The sequence below is a fragment of the Mustela nivalis genome, assembly GCF_964662115.1.
Source record: "Mustela nivalis genome assembly, chromosome: X".
Taxonomy (NCBI): Eukaryota; Metazoa; Chordata; class Mammalia; order Carnivora; family Mustelidae; genus Mustela; species Mustela nivalis.
In genome coordinates, this window is record NC_139040.1 from 132,353,713 (window position 1) to 132,371,718 (window position 18,006).

General features: G+C 48.4%; 1 protein-coding gene across 7 annotated transcripts in view; it reads left to right on the forward strand.

Annotated features, from left to right (window-relative positions):
* The window catches only part of LOC309855559 (polyprenol dehydrogenase-like), a 209,327-nt gene that overhangs the window by 103,080 nt on the left and 88,241 nt on the right, over positions 1–18,006 (forward strand). For all 7 annotated transcript variants that reach the window (XR_014306859.1, XR_014306860.1, XR_014306861.1 and 4 more), the window contains exons 4-5: positions 3,928–4,029; positions 14,825–15,032. Coding sequence is in view for 2 of the 7 variants with exons in the window: in XM_082715948.1 (XP_082572074.1) it covers positions 3,928–4,029; positions 14,825–15,032 (310 nt within the window). In the remaining 5 variants the exon portion in view is untranslated. The remainder of the gene's footprint in view (positions 1–3,927; positions 4,030–14,824; positions 15,033–18,006) is intronic.

Here is an 18,006-nt window from a genome sequence, read left to right on the forward strand (position 1 = left end):
CAGCTGGCAACCCCCCGAATGTGGGGTTGGGTCCCAGGACGGCTCTGGCTGCCCCCCCGCACACAGGCACAGGCATGCTCCATGCCCCGTTTGCAGAGTTTCTGTTTCCCACCAGGGAACAGGACAGAGTTTCCTAGCACCGGCCGACCCTGGACACAGGACAGACCTGTTTGCTGTTGGGACAGGGTTGGGAGCTGTCATTGTCTCCTGCAGAGGGATGCCCTTTCCCCGCAAACAATGCCTCTCCGCCTTTCAGGGGGCGTGCTCTTCCTAAACTCACCCCCGATTCCATCACGCTGGGGAGCGAGCAGTGACGGGCAGTTCTAGGAGGCTTTTCCTGCCGGGCATTCTCTTCGGAAATGATCTTCTGCATTTTCCCCTCCTGTTAGACGCACTCACTTTGGATCATCCGCACGGGTTTTTAATTTCCGTTTGCGTCTGCGACTTATTCGTCTGTGGGTACAGATGTTACCCGCGGGGTCAGGTGCTCTGCGATTCCGAGTCCTTCCCTTCTGGTGTTGCGTCTTTGCAGATTTTTCTGTCACGACAACGCAGACGCCATCAAACGAAACAACTCCGCGCTTCCGTGCCTCTGTCTGGAGTCCGTCGGTAGAGGTGCGATTGTCTGTTCTTTCAAAGTGTAAAAGAATTTGCTGAAACACCGGCAGCCACTTCCCGGATGCCTGTTCTTTTGTCATTTTTTTGTGGCTGTCATATTCCTCGGTCTGATTACTCCTAATTGCCTTGATGAGGCTATAATAATCGGTATTTTCACAGAAAAGGATTCCTGTCCCCGAAATTTTCATCTTTTTGTTATCAACTTCCCATATTAATATAGAGAGAATGAGGAACCCATCATTATAAAATCTTCCTCATTACAAAAGACCCGTCCCTGTTTTGTAAATTGGCTTTCTTCAGCGTTGTCAAGCGTCCTCATCACAGCCTTCTCTGGGTCCTTGTTCCTCTGCTCGTCTGTTGGTCTGTCAGATGCTCCAAGATGGGCCCGCGTGAATCCTCTTGTAAGAATCGGGACTTTGGTGTCTCTCCCTGCATATGCAAGAGTTCTTGAGAATGCAGCTGGGTAGCTGTGAAGATGTGTTGGGAAAAGGCACAGGGTTAGGGTTAGGGTTACCAGAGGACATCATATGGGTCAAGTATTGAGTCTCTACCTGTTAAGTCTTTGGGTCCCATTCATGGTTTAGTCTTGAGTTACCCCTGCTTTGTACGAATGAGGTCAACCTCCCCTTGCGTTTGCTTGTTTGGTAACTTTGGGCCTTTTTTTATCCCTAATCCTCACTTTTTAAAACTATAATCAACATAGAGAAGACTTCACCTTCCCCCCCCCACCCACCGCCAACCAGTGGGAGTCCGCCATATTGGTTTTGAATCAGGACCAGGGTCTCGGGGCTCATGCCTCCTTCCTGGGTCTTCCATTCTGTCGACACGGACGGCTGGTATACCTCCCATTTTTCCAGTCATGTTTCACAGATACGGTACTTCTTGCCCCTGAGAGGTACGGGGAAGTCTTCCATTTCTGTAATTATTTAAATGCAACTGGGAGGTACCACTGATGGCATTCCAGGTAGAATGGAAAACACCACCCGTGTCTGCTTCTCCCACCTCCAGCTTCCATGTGCCCTGCTGGATCAATGACCCTCACCCCGTTTCCCAATGCACCTTGTGGGGCTTGCGTGGTGGAAAAAATGCAGATTTTAGGGTGTGCCAGCTGAGCTCCTAAGAAATGTGACTTCCTTTGTCTTGTCTGAGATCAGGCTTGGTGCTTCTGCTCAACAGAGGTGGTACCCATGCCCTGCAACGTGTCTTGTATGTTCCCATTGTCGGGGATGGACCCTGTGATGAGTTCTAGTTTACAGTGACCGCTCTTTCCACCCCAATGGTGGGACTTGATTGATGGGCTCAGAGTCCCTATGCGATGTCAGCCCCTTCCACCGCGCGATCCTTCTCCTTCCTGCCGGTGATATCTTGTAGCACGAACAGTGGGAGAGGAGTAGTTCCTGAATTAAAGTCGGAAAGCCGGTGTTGATGGCAACCATGGAGCCAAGCCCTTCGGCTGCCTCACAAGGTAGTGATCTCTAGGTGGAAAGCTGGCTCTCTGGGTTCTGGCTGGTTAGGAACCCTTTCCTCCAGCGATCAAAGAAAAATGATCTTCTGACTTTACAAAGATGCAGCAACAGTGCTCTCATCCTGGAAGCTGAGCTTGTGTGTCGACCAACCCTGTTATCACCCATTCTCATCAGTGGAAGCAGTGTAGATTTCCCCCTTTAAAAAAAAAAATTATCCTCATAAATATGTTGGGGGAGAATTTGAATGGTGTCTCGAGAATGCCAATCCAGATGGCACTATGTTCTAGAGCAACGCTTCCAAACCATCTGCGGCAAAACCCCTTTCCCAAATCTGTCACAGATTGATACCGATGTAGATGGGGCCGACAGGAATTACTAGAAAAATGAAATTTAAAAACACGCAAAACGGAGCCTCCAGTTTTGCTTTTTTTAAATCATTGGATTCAGCAAACATAAAATGACTCTCGATTTTTTTTTTTTTTTAAATTTTCTAAACACTGTTCTCGATGTTGGGCTGTGTCTTACGGCAGACTGGTAACAAACACTTCCCAGGATGGAACCCATCTGTAGATCTCACTCGGAGGGGCTTTGATCCAGAAACCTGCCCTCCCCAGCTCCCCCCGTATTTCTTTAGAGAAAATATTGAAAACGGGTCCTTCCTCGTCCTCAGTGGTCACGCGACTTGGCACATAGCGGCTTGGTTCTTCACACGGAAGAAGTTGGGGACTGTAGATTATCTTAAAATGTCTTTTCCAAGTGAAATCAAATATACATGTTCCAAAATATGTACCCTCCCAACCTAGTGCGTGTGGCTGGCTCTGCTGTGTTGTGATTACTGTTTAATCTATTTCTTTATTTTGGAGGGGGGAGAGCGACCAAGCAGGGGGAGGGGGGGAGGGGCAGAGGGAAAGGGAGGGAGACAGAGGGTCTCAAGCAGGCTCCCTTCTGAGTGCAAAGCCCCACAAGGCTCAAAACCGAGTGGGATGCTTACCTGACTGAGCCACCCAGGCGGCCCTCCCTCCGTGTTGTGATATTTAAAGTGCTTTACGAGAAGCACAAAACAACAAAACCGTGAAGACATGTCTCGTGCCCGGGCTGTGTGCCGCTGGTTCTTGGGCATGGGACCTGCATTCCCTCTGTTCTGGGGTCTTGCAACCAACATCCAAGGGAGCATGTTCCCAAGAGCTGGTCCCAGAGACCCAAAGTGATGTCCCCGTACAAAGACCGTCATGCCAGAGGATGACCCAGCGGACTGATGTCAGCTGCAAATGGTTGGTGCTCTGAGTTCCCCTCTGGAGCTCAGAATGCCTTTCCAAACTCATCCAGTTGTTTGATGACTGAAGCTCCTTGAGGTTGTAGGTCTGAGGCTCTGACCTTCCTGCTGATTTCGGCCAGGGGCTGCTCTCAGCTCCCCAGAGCCACTGGAAGGATCTTGACCCATGGCCTCTCGTAACATGGCGGCTTACTCTGTTAAAGCCAGCAGGAAAATCTCTCTCCCGCCCACCTTCGCAAGAGGGGATTTACCTAAGGAAATGCAGTCCTGGGAGTGACGTCCCATCATCCTTGCCATATAATGGAACCTACTCAAAGAACTGATATTCCATTTTTTTTGCCTTACTCTGTTGACAAGAAGCAAGTCACAGGTCCCATCCACACTCAAGGAGAGGGTATCATCCAGGGCACGACTCACATAGTGTCTTCATAGGGTGCGTTTCCTGCATGGTACCTTCATCTTTAAAATCCGGTGTCCCTCTCCTAGTGCGATGGGACTTAACTTACTTAGAAACCATTGTAGGCTCTGTAGGCGGTCAAAAGATAATCCGGTGTTTCTGTCCTGTCGCAGTGGAGTTTTTATATTGCGATCTGGCGTCTCTGAAGTCCATCCGGCAGTTTGTCCAGACGTTTCAGAAGAAGAAAATCCCTCTCCATGTCCTGGTCAACAATGGTGAGTCCTGGGGAAATCCAGAGCTGAACTCTGATGCAGACATGCACACCGGCTGTCCCGGGATGGATGTTCTTTGGGAAATCAGGATTTCCATGGAAATTCGGGAGTCTATGTGCTGTGGTCACCGAGGCTTGGCTTCACTGTTGCCTATGGCTTTTGTCAGGGGCATAATCGATTTGAAATGATGGTAAGCCTGATAATACGTTGTATGAAGTCCCTATCTTCACTGGCTCATGTGAGCTAATTAGGTATGTCATGAATGTTGTTTTGGTTGGGCATTTTCACAAATGTTACCATATTAAGTCCTCAGCACGTCCCCATGGAGGTCATCAGTATGTGGGCTCTATGCCCAACTGTCTCTTGACTTCTTCCCTGTGGCCAGTACTCGTCAAATGGACATGTGGAGTCCACATCTCCTCTTCCCCTGCCTTCAGTGTGCCCACCTGTCCATCTTCAACACCAACCAGCCCCGACCCCGATCCTTTCTTTCAGCCACGCTCAGCTCTTAAGGGCATCTTGGACCCATCTTGGTGCCCGAGACATTGCTTTCTTCCCCTGCTACACTGAAGAGATGTCGTAGAGGTTCATCCAAACCCTCCACAGTGAGGAGGCAGTGCCATGAACGTGTCTGGACTGAATCCATGTAGAACGCGGGAATGGTCGGAAGTATGGCAGAGAAACACTGGTTTTGGTAGAACATCACACATCGCTTTGAGACTTGGAAACCGGCTGGTCGTGTGTTGAGGACATAAACGGTAATATTAATAGGGTGAAAGGCATAGCCATCAGTCAAACCACAACACCTTCTTTCCAAAATACGTAAAACATTTGCTAAATTATTCATCTGCTGCACGGCAGGGAGAACCTTACCATTGGACCCCTGCAATTCTGCCGAATGCATTTGGATAATCCAGGCGAATTTCCCCAACTAAAGAGACTTGATTGACTCTCTTCTCCAAAGTCCTTTTGCCAGGGAAGGTACCCTAGTAAGAAATCACGAGAATGACGATAAGGACATAATCTGCGGGGAAGAGGGAGCTTAAGTCTACATAGTAAGGCTACACCAAATTAGTCCATCTGATTCTGGCTTCCGGGATTCGATTGCCGTCCCCTTCTCTTCTTTCTCTTCGTCTTCACACATTTTAATGTTTTCTGTCATATCCGTGGGGTTGGTGGGCGGGAAGGGGGTGCAGATAGGCACGCTTCGGCCCAGTGCACCTGTTTGGAAATTCTCAGTGAAGGGAAAGGTGTAGCATCTACAACGTAGAGGGTCTGACGCCCATGACCTGTTTACACATACAGATGCGTACACGTAGACCTGTGACATGTGGGTGCCAGACAAAGGTACAACTAACACCAGTTCCACCTACGTAGCCTGGAAACCACACTGCGTGTGTGTTATTAGTGCTGGTGGTGCTCGTTGGAAGGCTTGGGATGATTTTGATTTTCCTTTCCTCACGGACCTTTTCTGATATTTTTCAAGATTTCCCAAAATGGGCGCACCTTTAATTTATTTGCAGAAATCAGTGATTTGGGATCCCTCCGTCTTGGCGCTGGTGGGAGCATCCTTGGTCAGGGCGTTCCTCACTATTATAAATGTTGAGAATTAGAATATTATGGATTGCCCCGTGTAGACACGAGTTGTCGGGACAGTGAGGGATTCGGTCCAAGTGCGCATCTTCTCTCCTCAATCCACGTAACCCTCAGTGATTAGGGACTAGAGCTCGTCATCCTGGAGCAATTGTTAAGCAGCAGGATGAAACCACTGTAGTGCACATGTCCAGAATTTGTGAGATTTTATAGACATGTCCATGCAAGACAGGGGTCATCAGCGGATGCCCCGTGGTTCACTCTCTGATGTTCACTTTCAGGATGACCCCAGTGGTCCTACCATGGTCCCTGTTCTTCTCTGCAGATGGTAAACCAAGCATGCCTGGCTTGTCTAACATTTCTCTGGAGACCTCCACCCAGGGAGGCTGGACCCTCTGTATGCCATGTCTGTTTTCCCTCTAAGGAATCCCATCCATACATTGGCTTCACATCCCCCAGACTTTGCTCCCCACACACCTTCCTCTGTGCTCAAGACCTACCATGGCTTCTCCCTGCCCAAGACACATGGAGACACAACACGTGCACTGTGGAAACCCTGAGCCCTAAGGGAAAATCCCTTGATTCTCCTTGAAATTTCCTTGATTTCTCTTGCATTGACTTGCCTTTTCCAGCTTCTAGAGGCTGTCAGCCTTCCTTGGCTCATGGCTGCTTCCCACCCCGACAGGAGTAGCATCAGCAGCTCCCTCTGTCTCTCTGTGATGTTTGCTTCTGTCCACACAGACCTTCTCTGACTCGAGCCTCCTGTCTCACTCTTGTGAAGACATGTGGTGACCCTGGACCACTGGGGTCTTCCAGAACAATCCTCACACCATGTCCCTAATCCAGTCCCATTGGCAAAGTCCCTTTATCCATCTAAGGACACATATTCTCTGCAGATCACGATGTGGACATCTTTGGGGAAGTTACTGTGTCCACCACACTGGGCATGGGATGTGGACATGTTTGGGGATGCCATCTGCCATACATGGACCAAGATGTGGATGTCTGTGGGGTACATGGTTCTGTCTCCCACCCAGGGATCAAGTCATAGATGTTGGTGGGGACATTATTCTCTTCGCTATGTGGGGACCAGGACCTGGCTGTCTGTGGGGACATTATTCTGTCTTGCTTATGGGGACCGGGACATGGACATCTGTGGGGACATTATTCTCTCCACTCTGTGGGTATTAGGACGTGGATGGTTTTAGGGACATTCTTCTGTCCTCCACCTGGAGACCAGGATGTCTCCCCACATGGGGTTCGAGACATGGACATTATTCTGTTCACTACATGGAGATCAGGATTTGGACATCCCTGAAGCCATTCTTCTGTCTCCCACATGGGGACCAGGATGTGGACATCCTGAGACATTCTTCTGTCTCTCACATGGGGATTCAGGATGTGGATGTCTTGGTCATCATTCAGCCCACCACACCTACCTATGTGAGCTCAGTACTTCACAGGTAGCAAAATACAGTCATAAATGAGCACCCTTGACCTCATGGAAGCCATTCTCTAGCAAAGGAGACAGATACTCAACAGGTAGTTATTGAGTTCTTCAACCTACCCCGGGAAGTACCACTTACAGTATGACAACAGGGTAGTGTAAATGAAAGAAAAGACGCCATCTCAAACGTGATCTGCCTGGAAAGCCCCAGGCTTCTGAAGTGGCATCCCATGGAACCCAGGATGGGAGGAAGGCCACAGGGACAGATGGCCCTGGGCCCAGTGGGGTGGCAAGGGCTGTGCAGTCAGGATTGCACATGGATTCATCTCCAGCCCAGCGTGCCCAGACTTACCTTGATTTACAGGAAGATAAGGCATTCCCCGTGTGTCTCTCCCCTTGGTTTGTGCATGAGTATTCCTCCTTGCTGTGCGCAATGGGAATTCTGAGTCAAGATTCTTTTGGAGATATTTGGAGGAGTCAGCAGATGCAAACGGGTGTTCCAACCACAGGTCTTCTCAGAAGAGGACCCCAGCCATGGCATGGTTGGTGTTCAAGGGGGGGGGGGTTTGCAGAATTTCCCAAAACTATTTGCCCGAGACCCTCCTCTGTGATATTACCTCCTCCCACCAAGGCAACTGGTTGAAAGGATGTGGGTTCCCAGGACCACATGTATCCCATCTCCTGGAATACAGCCCCACCGCATTCCACAAAGGGACTCCCAAGGTCCAAGAAGAGTTAGAATTTGTGCTTTTCTTCTCTCTCTCTCTCTCTCTTTCTCATTTTTTAATTCTTAAGATAAGACTGAGGCACCTAGATGGCTCAGTCCGTCAAGCATCTGCCTCTGGCTCAGGTCAGGATCCCAGGGTCCTGGGATCCAGTCCCATATCGGGCTTCCCACTCAACAAGGAGCCTGCTTCTCCCTCTCCCTCTGCTGCTTCCCTTCTTATGCTCTGTTGCTCCGTCTCTGTCAGATAAATAAAACCTTTTTTTTTTTAAAGAAAAGATAAGAGCGATCAAGATGTTGTAAATGTTAAGTACTTCAGAAGTGAAATGGTGTTTGCCTTTGCTGGTGCGATGAAAATAGAACCAGACTGCCTCTTTCTGGAAGCTCACGATCCAAGCAGAGAATTTATCCGACACAAGAAGAATCGATAGTGTATCTCTTGCAGAGCCAGCTCAGAATTTAGAGTCTATTCACATCCAAGTTTCATTTATCGACTCTCCCATGCCCACACCTGATCACAGATAGTTTTGAAATAACTGCACGGAATTGATGTTTTACCCTTGTAGGGCTTCGTCCCATACGTCTAATGGATGCATTTCCCAATGTCAAGAATTACTAAAAATAAATATAGCAGTGGTAACCCTTGAGAAGTAAAATAACTCTGAGAAGGAAACGATTTTCACCAGGTGCATACTGATGGCATCGGCACCCGTCGAAGACCGCAGAGCAGTTGAGCGAGGAGGAACATGGTACCCGTTTCTGGGCAGGCAGATGCCTGAGCAGTTTTCCTCTATATGCACTTGGCGTTCCCTGGGCAAAACAGGCTCTGCCGTCCTCTGGTCTCCCTTCCAGGAGCACGGAAGCTGGTGAATCACCAACACGCATGCATGCGTCAATGGACTGTTGGAACCCGATGGGTGTAGACCACGTGTCATCGATGCCTTCTGCTTGTTTTCCAGTGTGTCTTCCTCTCCATGTTCTGCCGTGTGATGGGTTTCCCTAGAACAGAAGGCAGTTGGATGTTCTTCTGGTGGTGGGTGTTTGCAGTGCCGCTTGACGTGACTTACCGTGATCCCGGATCTGCCCAAAGAGTAGGCTGAAAGCTGTGGGCATGCAAGGCCTCTCCTGCATGGGACACTTCTGTTCCTCCAAATGCTCTTCATGAGGTTCTAGGAAATAGGCTGAGAAAAACAGTGGCTTTCCAGTTAGCCAGATGCCCCAGAAGCATGTTACCCACAGGCTCTTCCAAGAGTTGTGTGTTGAAAAGCGCTTGCTCTCAGGTGTCCTTGGTATGTCCTGTACATATGGTGGAACCAAGCGCATGGTACTTTTCAATCAAGACCCGTTACCTGTTTAAGGAACATACTCAGTAAACAATTGGGTCCTTCCCATCGTCACGGGGTGTGGGGAAAGTGACTGGTTTGTCTTTTACGACAACATGGGGAAAGCTATTCCAGAATCGAAATGGGAATATGGAGCCTGGGCATGGGTTTCACCAATGTGTTCCCCATGGTGTTGACATTAAAGAATTACTTTGAACACACATATCTGTGCCTTCAGTTTAGACATTGTGACTGGCCCACATGTGACTATAGGTTCACTATCCCCTAAGCACTCAACCCCAGTACCTGTGCCCTTGTAGGTTCATGGCCAACTAGTGTTGCCTGGAAACCGAGGCATTAATTGGCCTATGGGGTCCCTCTCCAAGGCCCATGGACAGCCTTTCCCTTTTCATGTTTTACAGGCAGAATCAGAACGCTCATTGCTCCCTTCCAGAATGTTCTGTTTCCCTCTCCCCGCATTGTTATATCCGTTTCCTGACTACCGTGGTCTCCAGCTTCCAGACGTCTTTGGTTTTAGTAAGTGCCACTACTGCGTAAGCCAGTGAAATCCAGAGCTGGGCGAGGACAGTGGCTCTGAAGGCAGGGGTAGCGATCATTCCCTGGAGTGAAGGTGGTGTTTCTGAAGTGTTCCTCATGCAGTAGAGTGAGGCCATCATCTGGCCATGTGCCACCAGCCAGAGAGGGCCCCCTTCTCTGTCTCTTTTGTGCTTTTCCTGTTTTCTGCAAGGCACACAACTCGGTCTCCTCCCCAGGATTAGGACGTACCTTTTCTGCTTCATTGTTTTGCTCCATAAAGAACAACACCTTGTTCTACATGCAAGTCTGCTCCCCAGTCAAACACATGGATCCATGAGCAGATACTTTTATTGTTCCTTTTCCCACTTTTGGGCCAGCAAAGGGAGGTACGGAAGTCTCGGCAATGCTCACTATCAAGGGGCAACCTTCTACGGCACTCATGTAAGAGGAGTATTTGAAAAACACAAATGCAGGTCCATGGACATAGGAGACATTCAATGAACATTGTCATATTATCATCTGAGATCAGTGATGGTCTTCACAGGCAGGTGTCTGGGACATTTTGCTTTAGAATAGAGACGGACTTGGAGATTTCTTGATGTGCGACATAATTGTGGATTAGATTAGGATTACGATGGCCCTGGTTGCAGGCTCTGTGGTGCCAAGACACCCCTGCTTCGCTTCCATGAGCCCCAGAACGGATTGGACATTTCCCTGGAGGTGACCGACCGTAGGCATGGCAGTGATGTTCTCTCTGCTCTTTAAAAGCACACTTTCTCCAATGATGCTGTTGACGCCAAGAATGTGCTCCAAAAACTGTTTATGATTTCTGGAGTAACCTTGAACTCGCTCTTGGCCCAAAGCGTCATTCTGGTCACATTCTTAGAGGCCGGGTCAGTGAATCTGTGCCATGATCTGTCACCAGAACTTGCATCCAACGAAGATCCATGCTGGCATTTCACCCCAGCTCAACCGTTGCCCCACGTTAGCTTGTCATGTACGTTCTTGTAGATAATCCGTAATAGAAATGCAATGAGCTGGATCTTTTAAGTCTTCAGGAGATGCGGCTGCGGTTGTCCTTCAGCTCCTGTTCCCACGTACTGGACCGTGTGCACCCTGGAAAAAACTAATGAGTCCAACACTTCAGCCCCGAGGTCCGTGCACCTGCCCCGAGGATCGGCTGACCAGAGTCCCCTAGCCATTTTCTCTGCTACCAACTTCCAGGCACCCAGAGGCCATCGCAAGGAAGGGAGTAACTCACAAGAGTTACTGTGAGGCACTCGGAACTAGGAACTCGCTGCAGAGCAACACCCCCAAATTCTTAATAATCCCCGTGGAGCCCCACATCCCCTAATCCATTATGTGGGATCTTTTCCAATGAATCTGGATACTTAGAAGGCTGAGTTTAGTGACAGTCATTCGTCCCATGAGATGGGGCTCTCTAATGTGGAAATTGATAATTTATGCACGCAGAGATATTCCAAGAATTGATCATTTAGGCACAGAGGGATGTTCCAGGAATGGGTAATGGGGATGCACACTGTTTCAGGAACTAATGACTTACGCATGCCATGATGTTCCAAGAATGGATCGTTTAGGCGTGCACCAATATGCCAAGAGTTGATAAAAATGGAGATGCACTGGTATCTAAGGGATTAATAATTTAAGCATGCACCGGTATTCTAGGAATTGATCATTTACACATGCCGTGATATCCCAAGAATCGATCATTTATGCATGCCGTGATATTCCAGTGGCTACTGCTGTGTTCCAAACCATGTGCAGTCCCGGTGGCTCAAAGATCAACATTTCTATTGCTTGCAGTTTGGGGACACACAGGAATTTGGGCGGGTCTAGGTCTGGGTGTCCTGTGCAGTTGGAGCTCGGGCTTCTGTTCATCTGATGGCTCATGCGGGGCTGGATGTCCAGATGTCCTTGCTTTACTGCTGGAAAGTGGGTACTGCCTGGCACGCAGGCTCAGCTGCATGGCTGGCCAGATGACCTCCATGAGTCCTCTCCAATATGGCGGTCTCACAGGCACCAGCCAGTCTTCTTAAGGGAAGCTGGTTCTTCCCAACATTCCCAGCCACGAGGTGGGAGCCGCTCCTTCTTTCCTGACCCAGCCTTGTCACGGCTGCTACATTGTACTCATTACAGAAAGCTAACAAGTTGGTCAAGATCCAAGGGATGGAACACAGAGTCCCTCTCCCAAGGAAGCAAGGATCAAAACCATGTGGAGACTGGTTTACAGGTGCGTCGAGCTCAGGTTCCCTCTCAGCCAGCCTTGTAGAAGCCAAGTGGTCATGAGGAGCCATGTTCCTCCAACTGGGAATCTTATCATCCTCTAGCTCTGCTTTTCTGGCTTCCTTACGATGAATAAAATAGTCAAGAAAATGGCATCACCAGGGAGATGTTTCCCTGTCCTTGAAATGCCAGACTTCACATCCGCTTAAACCAATGGATGCCAGGTGCCCTTTGGGAATGTTTTCTCAGCTGAGTTGAGTGACTGTGGATCTTCTTAAATACACCTTTTATTGGATGTGTGAGACCCACGTGGCTTTGTTTCCTGATGTATGGTGGTCTTCTCCCTGTAGGTCTACACGAGGGATGTTTTATAGGAAGTAGTAAGCTCAGGGGATCTATTTTCAATCTGTTGGATGTGCTTTCAGAGGGCTGGGCATTCAGGGACGTTGAAAAAAAATCACTTAGCTTAGCAGGTGTGTGGGGGATAGAGGTCATGGGCTCTCATTTCTACCTCTTTTTTTTTTTTTCATTTTATTTTATTTTTTCAACATTCCAAGATTCACTGTTGATGCACCACACCCAGTGCTCCATACAATACGTGCCCTCCTTAATACCCAACACCAGGCTCACCCAACCCCACTACCTCCCCTCCAAAACCCTCAGTTTGTTTTTCAGAGTCCACAGTCTCTCATGGTCCATCTCTCCCCTTCTGATTTCCCTCAACTCCCTTCTCTTCTCCATCTCCCCACGTCCTCCGTGTTTTTCCTTCTGCTCCACAAGTAAGTGAAACCATATGATCATTGACTTTCTCTGCTTGACTTATGTCACTCAGCACAATCTTCTCCAATCCCATCCATGTTGATGCAAAAGTTGGGGATTCATCCTTTCTGATGGCTGCGTAATATTCCATTGTATATGTGGACCACATCTTCTTTATCCATTCATTTCTACCTCTTTAATGTGACTTACCACCTTCCTGCACCCAAAACACTATACTGTGCTGTGAACCCCACAGCCTGGACCAGACATTTCCTTTGCCTTGAGCACCCCACAAGTGATAAGCTTGCATGGGGGCAGGATGTGTGGGGCCGTGAATGCACCAAACGCATCCTGCGTGGGCATGGGTGTGATGGGGCATGCGTTGTGGTCTATGTGGGCAGGGAAGGATCCTGCAATCCAGCAGGAAAACTGTCTGCATGTATAGAAAAGCACAGAGAATTACACATAGAAGTGCCTACGCACACACATGTACATTTGCAAATATATACCTGTATGTCCCCGTAAAAGACACATCAATACAAACAGATACAGAGATGCAAATCCATCTACCCAGAGAAAGGGATTCACCTCAAATCCAAGCATGTACAAATACACACAAATAAGGTAGGCATGCCTGTGTGCATGCACATTGTACACAAGTACAGATTCATTTGCAAATTCAAAATACGCACAGACCCAGAAACTTGTGGGAGCCCTGCACAAACGGCCATTGACATGTGTGCATTATCCATAAATACATATGTGAGCACATGAGGTGGGAACACTGAGGTGTATGCAGATACCTTTGCTCTTTGCACTATTGGGTGTTTACCCTAAAGATACAAACGTAGTGATCCAAAGGGGCACGTGCACCCGAATGTTTATAGCAGCAATGTCCACAATAGCCAAACTATGGAAAGAACCTAGATGTCCATCAACAGATGAATGGATCAAGAAGATGTGGTCTATATACACAGTGGACTACTATGCAGCCATCAAAAATGAGATCTTGCCATTTGCAATGACGTTGATGGAACTAGAGGGTATTATGCTTAGCGAAATAAATCAACCAGAGAAAGGCAATTATCCTACAATCTCCCTGAAATGAGGAACTTGAGAGGTGGCGGTGGGGAGGCATGGGGGTATGGAACGAAAAAATGAAACAAGATGGGATCAGGAGGGAGACAAACCATAAGAGACTCTTAATATCAGGAAACAAACTGAGGGTTGCTGGGGCGAGGGGGTACTAGGGAGAGGGTTGTTGGGTTATGAACATCGGGGAGGGTATGTGCTATGGTGAGTGCTGTGAAATGTGTAAACCTGGCGATTCACAGACCTGTCCCCCTGGGGCGAATAATACATTATATGTTAAAAAAAAATACCTTTGCTCACACACTTATAAATAGAAGCCCATTTTCACCCGCCAACGCACGCACGGATATTTTTGCATAACTACATCTAGTACGGGCGTTCAGATATGCCTGAAAACATATAATGCATATGTTCGTATGTGTTTGTGGTTACGTGGGCACATGTGTGTAAATGCACATGAGCACTTCCAACATAGGCAAACGTATGCAACATATGCATATGTGTTGGTGGATTTTTGTGGATGTGTTTGTGGAATAACAGGGCTGGAATGGAGTCTGGGGCAGGGACGGCCGGGGTGCATACCTGGGTCAGCGTTTTGGGCAAAGCACCCTGAAGAATGACCCCATTTCTGGGATGCCCTGTGAATCGAGGGACATGACAACGTGAGTTTGGGGAACTCGGCTCTGGGCCTCATCCGCCCCACCCTGCAGATGCAGGACATCGGCGTCCCAACGTGTCCAGGACGCTCCTCCTACAAGGGAGCCTTTGTCTGTGCAGACAGCTGTTCTGTCCAAAAGAATTAACTTCCCGGGGCCGCAGGGAGGCACCTTTTGGTGATTCAGGACATTCTCACGTTCTGCCAGATGCTGGTGTCTTAGCAGCATTGCAGGTGCGTCTTGATGTCTTGGCGCCTCTCCCAGTGCATACGAAGCAGCAGGAACCTCAGGTCCAGGGTGGCGACATGGCAGCGAGGACCAGAGCCCATCCTCCTGGCTGGCGCCCGGCCCCGTCTGTGGGACGGCTGTGGAACGGCTCCCCCATCTCATGTCCTGACTCTCCCTGAAACCCCTTTTGTTCCAGCCGGAGTGATGATGGTCCCTCAGCGGAGAACCAGGGATGGATTTGAGGAGCACTTTGGGCTCAACTATCTGGGCCACTTCCTGCTCACCAACCTCCTCTTGGACACCATGAAGGAGTCCGGATCTCCAGGCTGCTGCGCGAGGGTGCTGACCGTCTCGTCGGCCACGCATTACATCGCGGAGCTGGACATGGAGGACCTTCAGGGCAGGTGGGTGCTCGCGGGTGGCCATCCAGGGGCTCAGGGGTGCCCGTCAACAGTACAAAACCACCAATGTAGACTCAGGTCTGTTATCAGGATCAACCCTAACCCTAATCCTAACCCTAACCCCATGCCAACATTTTATAGGGTTCTTCATGCCTGAGTCCCCAAACATGTTTTGTTTTTGGCATTTTTCTATGGAGGTTTAATTGCTATAGCACCATAATCAAGTTTGTATCTCAGTAGTATAGTTGTTATGTAGCATTATTTATGTAATAACATTATGATGTCGATTATAGTTGCTACATAATATAACATACGTTACATTATGGAACTATAATTGTTACATAACATGTATGTATAACATTACAGTGTTGTAATTGTTACATAATGTAAGTTGTAACAATGTAATTATTGTTATAATATACATGTTATAATATACATGTTATAATATACATTTTATAACATATATTGTTATAATATACATGTTGTATAACTATAATGTTACATAACAAATATAACATTATAGTATAATTATTATACATTATTTAATGTAATTAATTATTATATAACAGGTTATAACATTATGTTATAATTGCTTTGTAACATTATACATGTTACAGCATTTCCTGGTTATAATTGTTACACAATGTAACGTTGTATATGTTGCAATGTTATAATTGTTACATAATGTGACATTATATATGTTAGAATGCCATAATGTTACAGTTGTTACACAGCGTAACATTGTACATGTTGCAATGTTATAATGGTTACATAATGTGATATTATACATGTTGTACCCTAATGTTATAGTTGCTACAGAAGTGCCCGGTGTCCACGGTAACGATCCAGTAGTTGCGTGTATCCTGAAATAATCACACGAAGTACATTTAACATCCGTCATCATCAAACCACATGCATCTTATCAATCACAAAGCTTAGCTGTGTGATGTTATTATTTTTTTTTTTTTAATTTATTTTCTTGGGTAGAAAGAGGAAAGACAGAAGTTGGGCATGCAGTGGGTACCAGAAGTAACGACATATTCTCCTTCGTTTGCAATTGTAAATAGAATGCACTAACCCCGTGTGGTGCGTCCGGGTGACTCCTGGCGGCGTGGGAGGCACCACGTTCTGATCTGTGTCTCCCGCTCTCTCCTCCTTCGGGGTAAAAGAGGCCCCGCGTGTGAGTGGGGTGTGTATTTTTGTTTGCATGAATGCTGCCCTCACTGTGCACGGTGTAGACACCCTGTTGGAAGAACCTGGATGCGTGGTTGAGCGGAGCTGGCTTTCCAGGAGCGGCTCCAGGGCATGCACTGGGGTGGGCACCCTCAGCCTCTGGGCCTGCAGACATGTGGAAGGAGGGTGGCTGGGCTGTGCACCCTGGGGTGCTTCCCGGTGTCCCGTTCTGGCACAGCGAGGAGCCAGCTGCCCAGAGAGCAGGACTGGGTTCTTCCCAGAGAGTTCCCACCCATCTGGTGGCCAACTTTGGTCCTAGGTGGGTGAGTGGATTCTATGCTGTGGCAGTGGGATCAGAGTGAGCCCTCATTGGGATTCCTTTGGGGCAGGAGGCAGGGAATGTATCTGTGGCTCCTAGGGACAGGTGGTTCCCTGAAGAGGGCCTCGGGCAGGGGGCTGGCCAGGCACTTGGTTCTCTGGGCAACTTTGTAGAACCAACCTGTGCACAGAGGAAGCAGGTGAAGCGAAGGCATGTGTTTGGGGATGGCTGTTTCCCTGAGGGGCTGCTCCTTTGTGGTGCCCTAAGGGAGCTCAGGGATGGTCTATGTGTGCACCAGCGTGCAAGTATGAGCATGTGTGAGCACGTGGACACACGTGTGCAGGCATGTGAGTGCAGCCGTGCCCTCCTCTGTGCTTTGTGCAGGATTGGGTACACATGTGTGGGCGTGAGCGTAGGTGCGAAGGTCCTTGCAGCTTTGTGTGCAAAAAAAATCAAAGAACAGGCACTGAGCTCCGTCACTTTCTTTGATAAATGTTAATTAAAAGACAACGAGGGGTGCCTGACTGGCTCCATCAGTTACTCATCCAACTCCTGGTTTTGGCTCCTGATTTCGGGGTCGTGGGATCGAGCCCTGCATTGGATTTTGCACTCTGGGGGGGGGGGTCTACTTGTCCTTCTGTCTCTATGCTTCCCCCCTGCTCTCTTACTCTCTCTCTAAAATTAATAAATCTTAAAAAAAAAAGAGAGAGAGAGAGAGAGAGAGAGAGAGAGAGAGACTGAGACCACTCAGGATGCAGGTTTTTGGAGTGTGATCCCCAGGCGAGTTTCATCCACATGCCCTGAAAACTTGCTAGAAATAAAGACCCCGAGACCACCCCCAGACCTGCTCGGCCCAAACACTGGGGGTGGGGAGCCCGGCAGCCAGACTCTTAACAAACCCACCAGGAGATTCTGCTGCACGTTGAAACTGGAGAACCACTTGAGCTTAAAACACTCTGCTTTCCTGCGTGAAAAGTCTTGATCCTCGGCGTCCCCCTGATGTAAACACCACCGGTCCTTCGCGGTAATTGCCAAGACCGATTTGCTGAAAATTCATGTTCTTCCAAAGGCGTGAATCACTATATCATAGTGATTTCAGAATCCAAGTGGGCTGCTACGCACAGGAGGGTCAGGGTGCTCAGGAAGGCTCTGCCGGAAAACGCCTCTGCTTGAATACTTTCCCCGGGGGGGAAAGGTGGGCGGAGTCTGTTGAAACTTGTTTGTCATCAGTGGAATTGACTCCTGAGGAAATGGATAGCTTTGTCAGAAAATGGCTTTGGTTTCGCAGAAGGAGGTAAAAGTATCATTTAATTTAAAAACATATGTAAGTATTTATTGGTATTTTATACGTCTGCATGAGAGAGAGAGAGAGAGATGGGTTGATTTGATTTAAGGAATTGGCTCCCAGATTGGAAGGACCAACAAATCGAAAACCTGCGGGGTAGACCAGTAGGCTAGAGAGGCAGCTAAGAGTTAATGTTCCCA